The sequence below is a fragment of the Rhinichthys klamathensis genome, unplaced genomic scaffold (genome assembly GCF_029890125.1).
Source record: "Rhinichthys klamathensis goyatoka isolate OS25496 unplaced genomic scaffold, OSU_Roscu_1.1 h1tg000068l_1, whole genome shotgun sequence".
In the NCBI taxonomy this organism is placed as follows: domain Eukaryota; kingdom Metazoa; phylum Chordata; class Actinopteri; order Cypriniformes; family Leuciscidae; genus Rhinichthys; species Rhinichthys klamathensis.
In genome coordinates, this window is record NW_026606611.1 from 816,578 (window position 1) to 837,512 (window position 20,935).

At 36.7% G+C, this 20,935-nt stretch overlaps 2 protein-coding genes and 1 long non-coding RNA gene across 3 annotated transcripts; 1 reads left to right on the forward strand and 2 right to left on the reverse strand.

Annotated features, from left to right (window-relative positions):
- Nucleotides 1–711: 711 nt before the first annotated feature.
- Nucleotides 712–4,080, forward strand: zgc:162144 (RD3 domain-containing protein). Its single transcript, XM_056250179.1, has 3 exons — nucleotides 712–937; nucleotides 2,175–2,476; nucleotides 3,404–4,080. Exons 2-3 carry the CDS (start codon nucleotides 2,175–2,177, stop codon nucleotides 3,765–3,767), a joined length of 666 nt encoding a protein of 221 aa, XP_056106154.1. The 5' UTR covers nucleotides 712–937; the 3' UTR covers nucleotides 3,768–4,080.
- Nucleotides 4,081–4,521: 441 nt separating this feature from the next.
- On the reverse strand, nucleotides 4,522–6,103 carry LOC130084710 (uncharacterized). The gene is made up of 2 exons (XR_008807057.1): nucleotides 4,927–6,103; nucleotides 4,522–4,881 (listed from the first exon to the last, which is right to left on the reverse strand). It is a non-coding gene; the product is annotated as an uncharacterized LOC130084710 (long non-coding RNA).
- Nucleotides 6,104–6,169: 66 nt separating this feature from the next.
- stx5a (syntaxin 5A) lies at nucleotides 6,170–12,829 on the reverse strand. The gene is made up of 11 exons (XM_056250180.1): nucleotides 12,688–12,829; nucleotides 11,228–11,483; nucleotides 10,436–10,503; nucleotides 10,252–10,307; nucleotides 9,388–9,458; nucleotides 9,059–9,175; nucleotides 8,793–8,849; nucleotides 8,459–8,540; nucleotides 7,298–7,404; nucleotides 7,031–7,152; nucleotides 6,170–6,444 (listed from the first exon to the last, which is right to left on the reverse strand). The coding sequence occupies exons 2-11, from the start codon at nucleotides 11,294–11,296 to the stop codon at nucleotides 6,285–6,287; spliced, it is 909 nt and encodes a 302-aa protein (XP_056106155.1). The 5' UTR covers nucleotides 11,297–11,483; nucleotides 12,688–12,829; the 3' UTR covers nucleotides 6,170–6,284.
- Between the last annotated feature and the right edge of the window lie 8,106 nt (nucleotides 12,830–20,935).

The window sequence follows — 20,935 nt, forward strand, 5'->3', positions numbered from 1 at the left end:
AAGCCTTCAGAAATTAGGTACAGAAGCGGGATGCACCTTGACTATCAGTCACGCATTATAGCCCGAATGGTCACTTTCACTGGTCTAATCCACCAGCATAAACAGCATGTACGGTAATCAGATTATCCTTATTGCCGTGGCCCTTGTTTCTGAGAAGAGTGTAGGAGTGCAGTGTAATCCATGATCACACATATGCATATTAAATCTCCGAAGTGCTGAACAGAGTGGAAACCCTCACAGCACCTACAGATCTGTTCTCTCTCCATCTTTCGGTCCGATCGGACACAGACTGCTTGGTACAGATACGCAATGATTAAGACAGCGTGTGCATTGAAAGCGGGTTACGTAACTCCTTAAGTACCTCTGAGTAACTGATGTTACCACCTTAACAATAGAGCTAATGGACACTTTATACAGCTTTTACAAATCATTAAGCTGCTAAATTTCATTGCTTTACTTTGCTTGAAACTTAAAAATTACATTTTGTAACTTAGAAATTCCTTTATAATATTCAATAGATGCAATGCTAAAAAAATTTTTGCATATGCATTAGTTAGTAATTAGTAGTAAGTAATAATGCATATAAATATCTATGCATATATATATATAATTTTTTTTTTTATGCATTCAGTGCACACATGTGCTGGCAGCTCAGGATGAGCAGGAGGTCACACTGTATGCAAGGTGTGTGTTCAGCGCGCTAATCAGATGGCTAAATACCAGCTCGCATATTTATATGGGATTACATACACATTTACAGTGACTAAATCATCGCAAAGGAGAGCTGTCTCATCTGGAGTGCTCAGACTGGAAACAAAAAACCCTGGATTTTGAGATTTTGGCGCTACATTTATTGCACTTCGGGTCCAATTTGGAGACATTTGATATTAAATCAGGAATATATTGTCAACATTTGAAAACTCACATTATCTGAAAGGTAATATCCTTTTTCTATAACTTGAGTGGTTTTAAATGTATATGGTGCTATTTTTCACCATAATTTCAATTAATAATAATAATTTGCATCCCATATAGGCAATATACTGTACTCCAGAGCAAATACATTTTACATTTACATTTAGTCATTTAGCAGACGCTTTTATCCAAAGCAACTTACAAATTAGGACTAAATTAAAGCGAGTCATCGTGAAGAGGCAAAAACAACACAAGAAGTGCTCAAAATACAAAGTACAGGCATTTCTCAGAGTAGCGTAAACCAGACAAGGGAGGATTAAGAAAAAAGGAAAGATTTTTTTTTTAAAAATTTATGAGGTTAAGTGCTCAGGGAAGAGATGAGTTTTCAGTTGTCGCTCATTGACTGATCGTAGGCTTCTGGTAGGGACGTAAACTCGTAGATGCGAGTGAAAGTTGGAGGGAGCTGAGCCTGTGATAGATTTGTAAGCAAGCGTCAATGCCTTGGACTTGATGCGAGAAGCGAGTGGTAGCCAGTACTGATTCTATTTGCACAATTGTGCACATGTTTGGATATCTAAACTTCTTATTAATTGGATAGTCAACCAGACAATTATCCAAATTACTATATCAAAGACTATATCTGGGTGCGAAAAGCTGTGCTGTGTTGCCACTGCCAGTGTTATTTAGAGGAATTAAAAGTCTGTATATTGAACTAAAGTTGAGTAGGACCACAAAGCAATAAACATAAACAAAAAACAAAAACGTAAATAGCCAAACACGTATTACAGCTCCAGAACTTTACTTTGTACTTAAATTTGGACCTGGGATCTAATAGTCAGATATATCTTTAAATAAATAAGTACAATTCAAAAATAAATACAAATCATTTTCACACATGAATTGGCTCCTCTGAGTCCAGACCTTAAATTCATTGAAAGTCTTTTGGGATGTGCTGGAGGAGACTTTACAGAGTGCTGGACTCTTGCATTGTCAATACAAGATCTTGACCAACAATTGATGCACCTCTAGATGGAAATAACATCACAACATTTATTTCCATCAAGAGGTACATACCTTTTTGGTCAAGATCTAGAAACATGCTAAAAACATAATAATCTTTTTTTTTTTTTTACATTTGCCTAATTAAATCCAAATAGACTCTTTTTTTGTCCGGGCAGGGTGTGTGACAGACAGACAGACAGACAATGTTACAACCTGAACTTCATAACTCAAACCTCTAATGGTTTTTGCTCTCACAGATGTTCCCCTGGTCAGTAGTGTTCTCCCTGGAGCCGAAGGTTCCCGGACAGCGCACTCCAGAAGAGCTGGTGACCAACACTTTGATGCTGGAGCTGGGTGCCATGGTGAAACGGACCGAGCGGATCCGGCTGGAGAAGGCAGCGGAGGTGCGCAGACGCCGAAACTCTTCCTCTGCAGACTACAGCTGGCTGGCCGGCCCTCAGCCTCGGGCCCCCTACGAGCTCACGCCAGGAGAGGTTCTGGAACTGCAGGAGCTTTGTGCCCAGATCCCACCTCAACAGTGCGGGCCGGTCATTGTCAGGTAGTTACTGTCAGGTAGTATCTCATGTGTTACTGGGATACTAGTATAGTCTTTATTAATAGTTTGAATTAGTTCTTATTTTGATATTTTCCTTCTTAATTTTAGTAAGTTTGTCATTTTTTAATGTCTATATACTGTAGTTATTGATTTTGATTTCAGTTTTAACACATTACAATAAGGTATCATTTGTGTATATGTATATATATGAAGAGTTCAGATGCAAAAGCCTCTAAGTGCCATTTGAAATTTTCTTCTAGAATGATATTTTTATCAAGCTTGTATATTTAAGTTCAGTAATTTCACTTAAATGGCAATGAAGATTACCTATTAATTGTCATTTAAGTGAAATTACTGAACTTAAATATACAAGCTTGATAAAAATGATCATTCTAGAAGAAAATTTCAAATGGCACTTAGAGGGTTTTGCATCTGAACTCTTCATATATATATATATATATATATATACATACTCAAAGCATGTATTAACCTTTGTTAACATTAGTTAGTAAAAATATTTATGTTAGTCCAATCACAGTGCATTAACTAATGTTAACAAATACAAACTTAGATTTTAAAAATGTATTAGTAAATGTTGCAATTATCATTGACAAAGATTAATAAATGCTTTAGAAGTATTGTTCATTGTTAGTTCATGTTAATAATAGTTAACTAATGTTAACAAATCAAACCTTATTGTAAAGTGTTACCGTTATTTTAGTACATCAAGTTAAATGAAACCGAGAAGTGTTTTCTTTTTAACTAGCTGAAATAAAATAACTTTTAAGTTTTAGTAATATATTTTATTTAAAGTAGCTAAAAATAAATGTTTTTATTGTTTTAATTTTAGTTACCTATAATAACCAGGTAGTGATATGGTGAGTCATGTATAGCCTACCTCTCAACAGATGTTGATATTTTGTTGCAAAGGTTCCGGAAACTAGTGTCAGAGTTTGAGCCGGATGTGACCGAGGTCCCCAAACTGTTTCGGGGCGTCCTACAAAACTGCCTGGATGAGCTTCAGGGAGATGCAGAAATCCAGAATCGGATGAACCGTTGGGAAAAACAGCGCAGCAAGAGCCTTTCCTTTGTCACTTTCCGGTCCAAGTTCCGCACCCTAAACCACGGCAAGGGAAGCTTCGGTGGTTCCCGCAACAACCTGCAAGAGGAGAACACATGGTCTGATGAGGAGGAGGAGGCAGCCGAGCAGGTGGTAACCGCCCTGCGCGCACGCAAGGGACGAAGTCACAGCATGCCAGAGATCACCCCTCTTGAGCAGCCCACACAGAGCTGAACACCAGGAAGACCAGATGAATAGAAAGACAGAGGAAAGCGATTTGAAAAGAAATGCAGCCTGCAAGCTAAGCTGGTGATGGAGGAGGAAGAAAAGAGAAAGTGGCAGAGAACAAGAGAAGAGAAGACAAATCTGATTCTAGGAAACATCTTGAAAGACCAAAGTTTGTGCTATCAGATTGTAAAACAAACACTGTTAATTTGTTAATTACACCAAAGAACACCAGTATAGGCATATATAAGAAGCCTATAGCCTAGTCTTTTTTTTTTTTACCTTCTAATGTGTTCTTAAATATTTTGAATATTTGGATGTGAATATAAATGTGAATATTTGGCGTAAATGTACATATTTTCAGAAGTAAAATTTTTTTGTGAGGCTGAAATTCAAAAAGCCTGACAAGTGCATGTCCAGGTCATATTTCAGGTCTTTTATATATATATATATATATATATCTTTAAAAAAAGTGCTGGAAAATGTGGGAAAAATACTTTTTAAATTTCATAGCATATCCATCAATACAGGCTTAATTGTACTGCATAAAAAAAATACTGTATTCAGTATTTCAGTTTTAATTTCACCATAAGAAATTAAATTACCCTATTAAAATAATGTCAGCTTAATTTTTGGTATGCAACACATTTCTTTTTTTCTTATAATTTTGGTGTGACCCAGACAGGTTTTGTGCAAGTTTTGTGAGATTTACTCCATAAAATCGTTAGTCACAGCAACAAATGCAACATTAGCCAGAAACACCACTTCTCAGATGTGTTTTAATATGTACTGTTTGCTCTTACATTACAACAGTGTTCAGTTCATACAAGAGATGCAGATCATCAGCTAAAAAAAGCCTGGAAACAGGAGTCTTCATAAAAAGTGCTTATTAAATAATACACTGTACATCGTTCATGAGTTTGATTTGAGAGTGTGTGGCATGTGTGGGAGAGAGAGAAAGTCTGTGATTTAGCAAATGAGAGAGTTTGACCTGGAAAACGCTGTTTCTAAGTGAAGACATCATCTCTGGCAGCTCCTCCTCCTGTTTCATTATTCACAGCATGAAGGAGCTGATCTTGTTCTTTGTGCCGTGGCCAATACTTTCATCAGGCCGAGGTTGCTCCTCAAAAATAAAGGAAAAGCACCCACCGCTCATTTATCAGAGTACCGATCGGTTTCATTACCAGACGTTCAGCTCCAGAACAACCAACACATGAAACTGTCTCAGCACTGACCTGGAACGAAACATCCGAATGCGATGAATGAGCAGTTTATAGCTTTAGAACCATCTGGAGTCTCTTTGGGCCCTTAAAACCTCTTTTAAAGTCTATACTACTATACAAAAACACTGGTCTTCATTTGCACCTTGTCTATTACCGCCTGGAGCAAAATCATAAGACCAGGTAACTTCCTCTAACTCCTCCTTGTGTATTTGGCAGAATCAAACTCAAAAAAAAAAAAAAACTCAAAGTCTCTTAACAGTATATAATATTGCAGACCTCGTATTTACAGGGCCGGCAATCAGAAGGCCTTAACACTAGAAGGTAGAATCTCATGAAAACTGTCAGGAAATGCCAGGCTCATATTTCACCACCCAAACAAGAAACATAAGTACATTTTTAGGACCAATAAGATTTTCTTTTGCAACTAATTTCTCCAAATTTTCATGACTTATGTTTGAAAAAATATATACATGATTTATAAATGTACACATGCATTTGCACATTTTCAAAGTGCGTTTGTAGTGTATATCATAGTAGTATTTGTTGTATTTAATTAAATTAGCATTTATTAATAATAAATATATCATGCCATATACAATCATTTTCATCATACTGTAATTTTTTTCCTTCACATTAAAATTAAAAAATATTTTTTCCTTTCATTTTTGGGGTAAAATATGACCCTGATATTTCTTTGTGAGAATGACCCATAAGTGGCAAATAATTGCATAACTTTGATATAAAAACAGATCAATAGAGATTAATGGGGGCATTATTATTATCAGGAACATTTTATAAAGAGAATTAGGTCAATCAATTTACTGTAAAAATGTTATCGATGATTACGGATAACACTGCCTGAGAAAAACAAACTAAACCAGTTTGAAGAATCAAACCATTTTGGGGAAAAGCCTTCTCTTTTAATATGTGATTATTAATGAGAAACGAAGGCTCAAATATTAATGTAGATGAAGCTTAAAGAGAACAGAGTGAATCAGAACACCCTCCTCTCGGTCTAAATGCACAGTAAATCTCAGTTCCACCTTCGTCAGCGTCATCATCCTCCTCCCTCTAGAGTGAGAGAGTCAAACATGGACAGTCACTGACCAAAATCATTCCACCAATGAGATCAGACCCCCCCCCCCCCCCCCCCCCCCACCCCAAAAAGTCAGAGTCCCCTGCCGCCCAGTCCACTTGTGTTTGTGTTTTTGCACATTCGCCCATAAGTCCATCGCCTGTTCCTCCTTCCTTCAAAACCTTTGGCTCTGTTTCCACCCCGTCTTACACTCAAGGTTGTTCCTTCTCAGGCGAAGAAGACCACAAAGATGATGAAGAAGATGATGAGAACGAGGAATATCTTGATCATGAGCCAGCGATTGGAGGAGACGGACTGGAAGTACTTCAGTATCTCGCTGTGGGCCATTTCCACATTCAGCTGGGTGTCCTCCACATTGGCGTCGATCCTGGTGATCAACAAGAAACATGAACAGCTCAGGCTTTTGGCAGCATTTGACAAAAACATCACAATTAAATCAATAATATTTTCAATTGTAAAAAAATAAAAATAAAAATACTGTTTCACTATAAAATATTATACTATACTTATTAGCAAGTTATTGTTTATATATAGTTATTAGTATTTTTTACTAAAAACAATGTCTTCAAATTGTCCTAAAAAACAAGTTTAATTTTCTTTATGCAAAATACAATTTCTTATTTTTTTCTTTTGATTTTGGGGTGAAAAGTGACCTGGACATGTTTGACATTTTCAACAAAAAATAAATAAATAAATAATAATAATATTTCCCCTGTAGAGGCATATTTAAGTGCTACAACAATCATCAGTCTTAAATGCCAATAAAAAATAAATGGACATTTTAAATATTAATATGCCATTTTATTGTGCAGCAAAAGATATATTCATGACACATTTCTACGACGAGAGAGTGAAAAGTGTTTGTGGTTTGTACAGCATGTATCTGTTGAGTCTGTGGTTTTGCAGTATGCATATTCATATGGTGTGCATGTGTTTGTGTGTGATCGTCTGACCTCTGAATCGTCTCCTCCTGCTCTTTGACCATGTGTGCCAGCTGCTGAAAGATGGAGCCCAACTCCACGATGGTGCTCTCGATGTTCTGCATGGTGTCCGCTCGGCTCTGGATATACGAGTCCTTCGCAAACACAACAAAGGGACATTAAATCATGAAATCAGACATTCAACATTTGTCATACATGCAAACGTTCAGCAACAAGCAGCAGCCTATAGTCTACAATCCTTTCCTAACTCTAGAGGCATTTCCTCTGAGAGACAGATACCTGTTCGTCGATGAGCTGCAGCTGAAGAGGGTTTGCTGTAGAGTCCATGTCGATGGCCACCTCTCCTCCCAGACTCCTGGACTCATCCTGCATCAGAACTGAGCTATCTGCAGGAGGCAAGAAATTAAAAACACTAAATACTAAATAATGGCACCAAGTGTGTCTACAAAACCAAATAATTTGACAAATGGGACATGGTGAAGAATTCTGTTTTCTAAATACAGGGTTCCTACACCTTGGTTCACTTCAAATTCAAGGACCTTTCAAGGACTTTCCATGTCCAATGCTCTCAAATTCAAGGACTTAATGTGGGGACACATTTGTTGTGTCCAACAACAAACGTTGGGTTACCATTGTAGTAGTTTTGCGCGTGCGTGAACTTCATGGCAACGTACAACACAAAGTACCTCATGCAGGAAACACAACGTAACGCGTAACTAACGTAAATCAAGAAAGCTAGTATGGATAGGCCATGAAGTATTGGCGAAATAACACATTAGCGGACCGGAGGTAATATGGCATTTTTTCCAGAAAATGTTTTGCACAAAATAAATTCAAGCACTTTCAAGGCCATGTATCTATGTATGTTTATTTTCAAAAACTTTCCAGGGCCTTGAATTTTTTTTTCTCAGATTCACAAACTTTCAAGGATTTCAAGGACCCATGGGAACCCTGTAAATAATAAATGCAAAAAAATATATAATAAAAGTCACAAACAAGAAATTAATAATATAATATTAATAATTAATCTATAATAATAATTATTATTATTATAATACATTACAATATAATAACTTATAATAAAATAATATATTATCAGCAATAATGTTATATTATAAACTATATATAAAACATTAACATTACATAATAGATCATATAAAATATAACAAATAATAAAGTTTAATAAAAGTGTGGAATGTTAATACAAAATTAGCACAAAAGAGAAGCTCAAATATAAGGACGTTTTTATTTGTTTAAAATGTTTGGTCATTGTTTGTATCATACTATCATCGTGTGTTACTTAATATTAAGTTATGATTAATTTACCATGTAGAAAATATTGCTAATGATTTGAGTGTATCTGCACAGCTCAAGACTATTTATACTAATATTAGTTAACAGCAAACTGTAATAGCATGACATTTTAAAGGGGTGACGTACTGAAGTTATTGGTGAGCAGAGGAGAGGCTGAGACAGGAGCCTGGGAGAAATGCTCTCGTCTGCTGCGCTGCTGCTTCAGATTCTAAACACACAACAGGACAGACACACGTCAGTTATATTACAATATTCACTCATTACAAATGTTTTTGTTTGGAATACAACTCAACCTTTGCTACACAGCAAATGGTTTCACAGGACCATGATGCACAGTAAATGCACTTTGTGTATTTTTTCTTACTAAAGAGCTGATATTTAAAAGCATAACAACTGCTTGACACCGAATTGATGACATTATAAAAGTGCAGCACTTGTCATAAACCAAAAGAAAACTCACCTCTGTTCTCACTTCCAGGACTGACTTGAAATCATTTGACATTGATGCCAGCTTGGACTGCAACACAAACATTCCCAGATAAGACTGTTAAATCATATACTATATTGTGGCAGGAAAATGAAAGGTGTGGCGGCTGTTTAAGTCATTTTATATGTCAAACCAAATAAGATCGTCCACCCCTACTGTCTACAGCAAGGGATATGGGAGACTTCCTGGAGAGTCTCAAATATCTGTGCACTGGAGGAATATCAGATATAAGACTGTACCTGCAGGGAGACAACAATTGTGTTGGAATGTGTCTGGATGTGGCGGCCATTTTGCCCACTGCGGGATCGCACAAGGTCTTGCAGCTGCGCTATCTGCTTATTCAGACTGGTGATGTCCTGATGAGAGACAGCATATCAGATCACTGCAAGAGGTTTGATCTTTCACATTATGGAAGTTAGCTGAAGGATTCTGATAAACACAGATATCAACAATCCTACAGGCAACTTCAACATCAATGCAAACTAAGTGAAATTAACAAGTACTGAGATTCATATCAATATGTTTTCATATGATGGATAGGGAGAAGGACAACAAAGACGCCACTAACCTGTTTAATGATGTACGTTAGCTCCTCAATCTCCACTGCTTTATCGTCGAACAAAGACTTCCTTTTGGCCACTAGGAGTTAGTGGAGAATAAAAATTAACTTGATGCAGTCTCTAACAGTTACAACAACATCAGTTTAAACCCCAATGTAATGTAACATAGTTCGCAAAGAAAAATGTCATTACAGACAGTAATCTTAATCAAAAATGAAATACAAACTATTCAAAAGTTTGGGGTCAGAAAGACTTTATAAAGAAATGAATACTTATTCAGCAGGGATGCATTAAATGAATCAAAGGTGATCATAAAGACATTTACAATAGTGCAAAATATTTTTATTTCAAGAATCCTCAAAAAAAATGTTGGAAAAAAAATCAGTTTCAACAGAAATATTAAGCATCACAACTGTTTTCCAACATTGACAATAGTAGAACATTTTTCTTGAGCATATTAGAAAGGATCGTGTGACTGACTGAAGACTGGAGTAATGATGCTGACAATTCAGCTTTGACATCACAGGGATAAAATAGATTTTAAAATATATTAAAATTCATTTTTTTAAATAATATTTCACTATATTATTATTTTATTTTTATCAGATAAATGCAGCCTTGCTGTTGAGCATAAAAACATTTTACAAATCTTACCAACCCCATACTTTTCAAACAGCAGTGTATTTTAACTCAAAGTCAATTACATTATAACAGGGAACTAGACTAGGGAAATGCCAAATAACCATGGACAAGCATCAGAACTATTAAATACACATTCTTCCACCACCAACAAGAGTCTAAAAAGAAAAGAAGAGCAGTCTTCTATACTGGTGTTACAGTAATCTATGTAGTGTTACTGACATGTTACTTACAAATTGTAAGCTTTTCAAGCTTGGCAAATGTGTTGCTCAAGTCTTTCCCAATTCTCCTGTTACAGAGAAACAAAACAAGATTTCAGGGAGGCAAAGATTCGAGGAAACAGGACAAGACAGAGTTGCTCTGAAGCGAAAACACACTGGGCAAAGATCAAAGAGAAACATGGATCTGAACTCTTACTTGGCCATGAGAGTGAAGTCACTGCGCTGTTTAAGGGCATTAATGGCAGGTTTAGCGTGAGTCCCATTCTGAAAAGACAGAACAAGAACTCTTGGTACATGTGAAAACATTAATAACATATCAAGTAGGAAATACATTTTTGCCAATAACAAAAAATGTGACATGATATAAAAGAACAGCCAAACAACAATGACAATGTTTTACTCTCATGAAGCACAAAAGGAGAGCTTAGGTAGAAAGTCCAAGCTTCTGCTTCCAAATCAAGAAAAGTGGATGGTGATTTATATTGCTTTTATATGGCTTGCTTTGCATAGTGTCTTTTTGGAACTTGCAGCTTAAGTCACCATTTACTTTTGTGCCCGGTTTCACAGACGAGCCTTAAGCCTAGCCCAGACTCAAATGCATGTTTGAGCCGTTTTAACTGAAATAACTTGCTCTGACAATATGTCAGTGCCATTGTTTTGTCTCAAGATGCACACCAGTAATGTTTTTCTAATTTAACTAAGGCCTAGTCCTGGCTTACTCTAAGCATGCGTGTCTGTGAAACCAGGCCTTCATGTATGGTAAAGAGCAGCTCACATTCTGCCAAGCATTTCAGTTTCGTAAAAAGGTTCAGTAAATGATGACAGAATGTTCATTTTATTTTAGGTTAACTATCCCTTTAAAATGTTCAAATAAAGTATACTGTAAATTTTCCTCTAAGATGGTGTGTAACAGGATACATGGCTTTAAGCATCTGTGAAAACCACATTATCCACACTGTAGCTGTAGATGTAGTTTATATTGTCATACCTGTAACTGTCTCCCCTGCAGTGACTTACAAGCCGACTGGAACTCAAGTGTGCGGTCCCGACACGTCATGATAATGCCACAGAAGCTTTTCTCCTCAACGAAATCAGGATGTGTATGTGTGACAGTGAGTCTAAAGTGATCCGGCTGCTGTGAAACTCCACTGGCGTCTTTATGGTGCCAAAGCAAACAACTCAGACTTCAGAGGTTACTAAGAGCTTGGCTGAGCTGACTGTTCTTCAGCGACTCCACACATCATCTGAGGATCACAGAACGATTCAATCAATCACCTGAACTTTGGTTGTTGTTGCTGAGAAGAAACTACAGTGTTCTAGAAAGTATTTGGACACTTGAGAGTGTGAGTAATATTGCGTTTGGTTTGATAACAAAACAAACCAAATGGTAACAATATAATGCACAAGCTTTTCATAGAACTAATGTCACCTTTTTAACCAATGATTTCTTTTAACCACTTGGTGTCAAGTTGATTTTTAATGGATGTATGAAGTCAGTTCCCCTGCAATTTAATATGTAGAATCCATGGAATTAATAATTTTGAGCTGAATATAATTGATTTTTTTTTAAAGAACTTCTCATAAACATTGATTAAAACTGTGTGTGTAAAAACATTACCAAGCCAAATGCCGCAAAAAAAAATTACATTGCCTCAGGGTGCTTTCGAAACAAGATTGTGATCCTATCCTTTCATTTAGTTTTTGTATCATAGAAGAGACTTTCCATTTACTTGTTCATGAATATTGTATCGAAAGAAACCAAATATATTATTATATAGTAATAATAACTGCAATAGCATAACAAGATCTTAAAGTGTTAGCCTACAAGAGATTTATAGTTGGATCAAAGCAACATTTCAAGCAAATGCCATTCTCTGGGTATATATTGCCTTCACGTTGTTACTGAGAATCCAGTAAAAAGAGATACAGTAGGTAAACAGTGTTGTCTTTCACTTCCACATTCAGAAATACTTGACAGATATAAGATCTTCTAATACTGATCCCAACTCCTCAGCTTGCCCTTCTTTACGATATTAATAAAGAAACTCACTTTAGATAATGTCTACAAATAACCAGCCCATCAGTCAGCTGAGCAGAGAGGTAAACTTAACTCACATGTTATCGCATTATAGGCCACCTAGAATATTCTGGCTCCACAGGCAGACGTGGAATAGCACAAATCAATACGACAACTCGTTATCCGAGAAGATCTATTACAAACAATTACTTATATGTTTTAAAAACGATTTATATATTTAAAGGTGTTTACATGTTTGTTTACATGTACTGTGACTGACACCGTCTTCAGTCCAGCAGTACGCAGTTCTCTGTGCGCTAATTGACCAAAAACTCGACAATTTCTGTCTTAATTTAAACCATAATAGCTAAAAAATGAACCTAAATCACTAGCTAACAAATTACTGGCATCATTTAGAATCGTTTACTCACTGTTATTGTGCCATTTCGTCGTTTTTTTTTACAATATTCCCGGCTTGTCGATGTTAGGGAGGTCGGGGTTTCACTTCCAGTCCTGACCGCTTCCGGTGTGCGTAACGTCACTGCCACGTCCACGAACGCGCACGCTCACTGCCGCTTTCCGAAAGCGTGATCTGTGACGCAAGATGACCAATTTTGTGTTATGAGCGGCAAGTCTTGCAATTTTTATTTAGGTTCTAATTTGATGTAATAAGTCATTGTCATTTTTTAAATTGTTTTAATTGAATACTTTTCTAGCTTTTTTCCATTTTCTTTGTTACTTCATTTTTTATTTATTTAATTCATGCATCTATCTATTAATGTTTGTAATACTCCCAAACACAGGTCATCTCTGTTTATGATTTTAATAATTAATGCAAAATTTAAAAAACAACAACTTATATTTAAGCTATAGTTTTGGAGCAGTGGAATTTAATTGAATTTTTTGGGGGGTTAGCCTATCCAATTATTTTAATTGTTATCTTTATTTAACTAGGGCTTTTTTTCTTTTTAATGTTGGTCTTTTTTGTAAAATAATAACCAGTGCGTTTTATGTCGAATATTCGTGATTATATAGATTTTATCAGAAAAAATTATTGACAGTAACATTTAAAACTACTACAACACCACCAGCAGATGTCGCCAAAAGAATATAAAAAGCTGCACTTGCTATGTTGTCGAACAATAAAGCCATGCTGTTAAACATTTTGAGGTGAATATGATTTTAAATATTAAAATAACTATGCACACTGACTAAAACTGCAATAAGAGTTACTCTAAATAAGAACATAAGCAAGCCAAATGACAAGGGTGGTTTTGAAAAGATTGTGATCCTTTCAAATAGCAAAACAAATTTAGGCTACAGTTGTGTTCATTGTTGGGATATTTTCTATCCCTTAACCCTATACATAACATCATCACACACCAGTTTTCATTTTCTTTTAGTATGTTTCCTAATCCATTTGGCTGATTTCCAAATAATTTTAGATTTTACTATCATTATGTGAACAATAGGTCGACTCTCCAGTATATAGGGAAAATTTTACACACAAACACATACATATTCTCTGCAATTGAACATGAAGCAGCATGTAAACTGTTTGATGTCCTCTCAGCATAAGAGCTGTTTGTGCTCCTTATCTCCTTTGTGCTGATCAGCCCAACTCCCTTTGAATCCAGCAAACCCCATAACTCATCTCAAGATCAGCATTATTTTGAGCTTTTTGTACTCAGATCGATGACACGGTTCTTTCCAGCCCATTTGAGACAGGGATCAATAGCATCAGTGTTTCCCCAGAGGAGAAATGCTCATAAAAACACATTAGAAAACACTTTTATTGACTTAAATGCTCATAAAAACACATTAGAAAACACTTTTATTGACTTAAACATGAAGGTTTTTTTTCTCTCTCTCACACACACACACACACACACTGACGCATAGGGCACAGGTAGCACTCAGCCAATGTTGTCGTCTCTGCCAGATAACATCACAACGCACACATATTCATGTTGTCCAGATAGCATCCAGACCTGCTAGAACACAGCTGCTTCAACAAAGAGACACAAAGAAAACACGACTGATGTTTTATCATTAGTGCCACTTTGGGCAGCAACACACTCGCACACGTGAGAGCAGGAAAAAAACACGGGACTGTGTGTTTTAGCTGGAGATGAAAAAGGAGGTGAGCCTGGCAGAGGAAGTGGGCGGCCCTGGAAAATATCATTTAATGCCTTTTAAGAAGAGAGGGAGGAAGGGAGGGAGAGAAAGTCAGAAAGTAGCACAGAAATGTATTCCATCTTCTGGACGGATGAGTCACTCTCTGTTTCTCCCTCTCCAGTTTTTTTTGTAATCTTGCAGGCGGGCTGCTAAATTTAGTCCTGGCTGTGAGCCCTGACAGACAGGTAGGCCAGCATCAGCCTCACACACAGTCTACACACACCCTGTACAAATCCCACTCAAACACACACACACACACACACACACACACACACACACACACACACACACACACACACACACACACACACACACACACCATTTCAGAAGTGAAGTGGGGCAGACATGTCAAGTGTAATACCATTTTTTCCTGACCTTTGTCTAACAGGTTTTTTCCTTATATTTTCCTTATGACAATTGATGATTGGTTTATGCATTACAAGACTTTTTACAATGTCAAAAAATGTCACATAATAAAGAAGTAAATGTAGGCTATTTTATAGTTTCTATACTGTAATAAAAGGTGTCAATTAGCACTGCATTCATTTACTTTATTTTTATGAAAATACTTCGAGATGGCTTGAAAAACGCACAAACCATATGTCGCCATCGTGTGTTTATTGTCTACTTGTTGTTTCATCAGTCAAAACCATAGACAGGTCAAAACGTATTTTATTCAGCTACAGAGATGGCCTGATGCCTTTCTCCATATAAGGGCTTTCCTCGGATGTCATAAGTGTACTGACTTTATGAGTCTCACTTGTGGACTTTCTGCGCGAGGGCGCCCTCTGGCTTTCAGTATGATTAAAAAAGACATTACATGAGAGTGTTTAGCGCTCTAGGTTCACATATCGAATCATTTTGGATAAGAATGAGACGTCAGGCATAGACTATCTTGTCTCTTTGATTAAATCTAGATTTATTCACATTGGCCTATGAAAACCTCAACGTGAACACATTTGCCCGAAAAAAGGTGTGGGGAAAGAGTTTACGTTTTGTGGGGCCCGGGGGATACGAGTAGGCTATTCTACGCCCATGCAACACACACTTGAAAACAGACAAGCAGCATCCATACACACAGACTGCAGCAGTCACACACACATTACCTCACTGCATCAAGTAGCCTACAGTCATCAAACATGCTGTGAAATATTTTTATGAGAACTCGGCACTCCAGTGACTCGCCGCAGGTGATACGCTGGAGAGGATGTTCTGTTTTGATAATGTCACAGGAATCAGATGTCTGGCTCTATATTAATGCAAATGAGAGTGTGATGAGGGGACCAGACAGTGAATAAAAGCGTCACTACCACTCAACATGAATCTGACCTTTACAAGACTTTCAGCAAGCACAGGCCAATAAAAACCCTGGTTACAAACTATAATTTTTTTGTTTAAAAAAAAGAGAGGAAAAAAAGTCTCATTAAAACTGTCCAGAAGATCCAAATATCTCTGTCTCTCTCTCTCTCACTCTCTCTCGTAAAATTTTTATAGCCTATAGAAAAAAGGAAAGAAAACAAAGCCTATTTCAGGATTTTGGTAATAAAATGTAACAAATGTTTAATATAGTCATGTCACATACACTCACCTAAAGGATTATTAGGAACACCATACTAATACTGTGTTTGACCCCCTTTCGCCTTCAGAACTGCCTTAATTCTACGTGGCATTGAAGGTGCTGAAAGCATTCTTTAGAAATGTTGGCCCATATTGATAGGATAGCATCTTGCAGTTGATGGAGATTTGTGGGATGCACATCCAGGGCACGAAGCTCCTGTTCCACCACATCCCAAAGATGCTCTTTTGGGTTGAGATCTGGTGACTGTGGGGGCCATTTTAGTACAGTGAACTCATTGTCATGTTCAAGAAACCAATTTGAAATGATTCGAGCTTTGTGACATGGTGCATTATCCTGCTGGAAGTAGCCATCAGAGGATGGGTACATAGTGGCCATAAAGGGATGGACATGGTCAGAAACAATGCTCAGGTAGGCCGTGGCATTTAAACGATGCCCAATTGGCACTAAGGGGCCTAAAGTGTGCCAAGAAAACATCCCCCACACCATTACACCACCACCACCAGCCTGCACAGTGGTAACAAGGCATGATGGATCCATGTTCTCATTCTGTTTACGCCAAATTCTGACTCTACCATCTGAATGTCTCAACAGAAATCGAGACTCATCAGACCAGGCAACATTTTTCCAGTCTTCAACTGTTCAATTTTGGTGAGCTCTTGCAAATTGTAGCCTCTTTTTCCTATTTGTAGTGGAGATGAGTGGTACCCGGTGGGGTCTTCTGCTGTTGTAGCCCATCCGCCTCAAGGTTGTGTGTGTTGTGGCTTCACAAATGCTTTGCTGCATACCTCGGTTGTAACGAGTGGTTATTTCAGTCAAAGTTGCTCTTCTATCAGCTTGAATCAGTCGGCCCATTCTCCTCTGACCTCTAGCATCAACAAGGCATTTTCGCCCACAGGACTGCTGCATACTGGATGTTTTTCCCTTTTCACACCATTCTCTGTAAACCCTAGAAATGGTTGTGCGTGAAAATCCCAGTAACTGAGCAGATTGTGAAATACTCAGACCGGCCCGTCTGGCACCAACAACCATGCCACGCTCAAAATTGCTTAAATCCCCTTTCTTTCCCATTCTGACATTCAGTTTGGAGTTCAGGAGATTGTCTTGACCAGGACCACACCCCTAAATGCATTGAAGCAACTGCCATGTGATTGGTTGATTAGATAATTGCATTAATGAGAAATTGAACAGGTGTTCCTAATAATCCTTTAGGTGAGTGTATAATACGTAATAATAATAATAAATGTATACATTTTTTTTTTTAAATTGAACATAAATATGCAAACAAGTCCCAGTCATAAAACAGGCTTCATTTTTTACATGAAAATTCTTATTTATTTTTTTATTTATTGTATTTATTACACATTATATTTCATTCCCAAATTAAAAGATATAGGCCTATGTAGAAGTTAGAAAATGAAACTTATTTTAGGATTTAGTCAATTGTCATACAATTTAAAGAAACTGTTGTTATAATAATAATAATAATAATAATATGCAATATATAATAATCATCTTCATCATAATAATGATAATAAAATAGATTAGAAAAATATTTACAAAAATGCTAATAGAAACAGACTTTATTTTGTATCACTTCATGCTGTATCACTCCTGTTAAAAGCCTAGAGAAAACAAGGATCAGTGAATCAGCAAACAGGAGATATCAGGTGAGGTAAGGCAGGTCTGTGCTGTTCCACAGGCGCTGGGCAGGTGGCATTATTAGCCCTGTGTGTGTGTGTGTGTGTGTGTGTGTGTGTGTGTGTGTGCGAGTCTGACTCAGCAGCAGTCAAGCGAGAGGAGGGAGAGAGATAATATTATTTCTCACATCATTATGGTGCTGGCGGCCCTCTGCCCAAGACTCCCAGACCCAGGTGATAATTATCACAATGTTTGTCTTTCATTACCGTTAAACGGCAGGAAAAGAGAGGGAGGGGTGGACGATGCAAAATAGGGAGGGTGAATTGGGAATATAACAAAGACTAAAGCACATTTGTCCATTTTAGTATTTAACAAACTAAAGCACAGAAAAGTTCTGCTGCATTTTCATACAGTGATGGTATTAGAGGGATAGTACTTTAAAATGTACTGAAAGATTACTATGCCATTATATTAACATGATACTCCAAGGTCAAAGTCTTCTTAAAACATGTAACATGTCCAGCTATATAGACCATATTATCACAATAGATTGCCTCAATATTGTTCAGGACACATTTCACCACAAAAAGTAGGCTAAGCCTTATATGTTCCTTATAGGTTTGCCTCATAAATATATATATATGCATTGGACATTTTCTTTTTTTGTCTTTTGGGGTGAAATATGAGGTTGTATGAATGAAAATGAATCTCACAGGTTGTGAGATTATCCGAGTAATATTGTGGTACTGTTTGCAAGTGTGTGAAACATGCTGTAAATGTTTCAGAATTACCAAATCATCACAAATCTATCTCAAAAATAAGACATTTCACTTTATTTATATTAATATATAGCACATTGCTTTATGGCTGTTGTGTTTTTATATACTGTATGTGTGTGATCAGACCTACGTTTGAATGTATACACATTGTAGACATAAAGCAGAGCAGGTTATGTCTCTGTAACAAATATTACACACACGTTCACACACACAGGAGAATCGGGCACAGATGGTATAGCAGCAATAACCATTATTAATTACGTTCAAACACTCAAAGCTTATATCGTTTATAGACTGTGGTACAGATTGGGTTCTGTGGTGTCCTGTTCTAACTGGATACATGTCAGACAGAAACGGTTCTATGCACAAATTCTCGGAACAAAGCGACAGGACTCTGGAATTATCTTTACATAGAATAGAATGGAAACACTGAAGTTCTGTCGGTACATTCATATTGTATGCATTTTGTGTATTTTTGATTTATATATTTTCACGGTTCTATATTCTTACTGTGATAGTTACGTTAACTGTACAGACACAGAGGTAGTTGATATATGTTACTGTTGAGAGAGAGAAAATGCTACGTTTATAGCACAGGATATTTCACACGGAACATTTCACAGCGGCAACAGAGTTGAAGGAAAGCCAGTAGACGAGGAAACAGGACAACATTTTGACCAGTTGACACAGAAAAGACCTGAAAGTCAACATGAACTCAAAATCAACCCTATTCACTTTCATAACACACATTACTGGTCTTATTGTACACAGTTCATTTCAAAGAAAATAATATTTCCATCCACATCTTTCATCAAAATGGAACGACTTGCGTGTGGGTCATGTGGGCTATTGGATAATGCTAACCAATAGTCAAACGGCTATTTAGGCAAACTAACATTCAGATTTGGCTTCATTTTGGTCTGGAACGCCCACTTTTTACCATTCAATCAACTGCCAATGTATAAAATGAAGAGACGCCCTACATATCTTTTTTCACTAAAACACATTACAGAAGTAAATTTGGTTGCAATTGACATTTCATGTTGACTTTGACAAATATCAGTAGTTCGGGAATGCTGATAGCAAGTGGATATCCTAGTCTGGAGGGTGAAAGGGTGCTTGAGGATCTCAATTTACATTATTGCAGATTATGACTAAACAAATAATCTGAGAAATCACTTAAAGTGAGGTCAGTGAGGCCTCAGTTCCTTGCTCTTAAAAATCATAATTCAGTCAATAATGCTACATATAAGGTGGAAAGAAGTGTTTGGCTAAATGAACACCATTAAAATAAAAAAGTAAGTAACCTTCAGCCTCCCCAGCTAACAAAAATATGCTCAGAGAACGTTTTGCTAACGTTACCATTAAGTTATGAAAACGTTATTCCTGAATGTTCAAAACGTCCAGTTTTTTTTAAATGTTTTTTTTTTTTTTGGTCTTGGTGAACATTAGAGAAAACATCAAGGGAATGTTTTCTCTAGTATATCATTTCCCAAGTATTATGGGAACATTACTTTTGAATGTTCTCTGAACCATCTGCAAAAAGTAGCAAGTAGTAACATTTAAAAACATTGGCCTAACATCCAATGCACAACGTTCAATGCACGATGTAGAAATACATTTTTTGTGCAAATGTTTTGATTATTAAATTTCATTTCTAAATTTGGATTTCTGATTTTGGTTATTGAAGACCAGGGGCCGGATTCATGAAAGTCTTCCTAAGAAAGAAGTTAAGAAAATTCTTAAGAAGATTTTTTTGGGAATACAAAATATTCTTATCTTTTTTAGAAAATAAGAAGAAATTGGCAGTAAAGAAGATTTTTATTATTAAGAATGTTTCGTGAATCCGGCCCCTGATAACTATGAACAAACATTCTATTAACGCTACTGGACGAACGTTGTTCATAACTTTGAGAGTTCCCTGTTAGCTGGGTCTGACATCGGTGGAAACTCACAGTCAACATCATCGACTGACAGCTACATCATCTGAGCTGAGCTGTATGATTCCGAAGAAATCAGGCAAAAATACTGAATATTCTTGGATCATTACAGTCGCAGCAAATTAAATGTCCCACAAGAAACATTGCAAAGCATAATACAAAATGCATCTCGATATAAAAAATAAATACGTCATCCTCCCACTCCTGTGAGATGATAAAGAAAAACTTAACACACAGAATGTGTGTTTGTGTGTCTTCCCTTTTCTGAAGCTTGCCGGGTGCTCTCAAAGCTCCTTTACTCAAATTTCACAAAGTCGAGACTGTGAATTTGTCTATGACGGCCACCCAGCCTGATTCTATTGGTTGAATTAACAAAGATACACAAAGAAACATTCTTTAAAATAAAATGGACTACAATAACATTAGTATTCTTTACAAAATGAATAAGATAGATCAAATAAATTCTTCTTTCAGTATCAACACAGAAAAGCTTATATTTACCTGCTTGCATTTGTATGTATACGCATGAGTGTGTGTGTGTGAGGGAGAAAGAATTAAAAAAAAA

Excerpts from the sequence above, each read along its gene's own strand:
- stx5a (XM_056250180.1), bottom strand. The coding sequence starts at position 11,296 with ATGACGTGTCGGGACCGCACACTTGAGTTCCAGTCGGCTTGTAAGTCA. Across the intron at positions 10,308-10,435 it reads GACTTCACTCTCATGGCCAA|GAGAATTGGGAAAGACTTGA; the intron begins GTAAGAGTTCAG and ends TCTCTGTAACAG. Across the intron at positions 6,445-7,030 it reads CAGGAGGAGACGATTCAGAG|GATCGACGCCAATGTGGAGG; the intron begins GTCAGACGATCA and ends GTTGATCACCAG.
- zgc:162144 (XM_056250179.1), top strand. The coding sequence starts at position 2,175 with ATGTTCCCCTGGTCAGTAGTGTTCTCCCTGGAGCCGAAGGTTCCCGGA. Across the intron at positions 2,477-3,403 it reads TGCGGGCCGGTCATTGTCAG|GTTCCGGAAACTAGTGTCAG; the intron begins GTAGTTACTGTC and ends TTTGTTGCAAAG.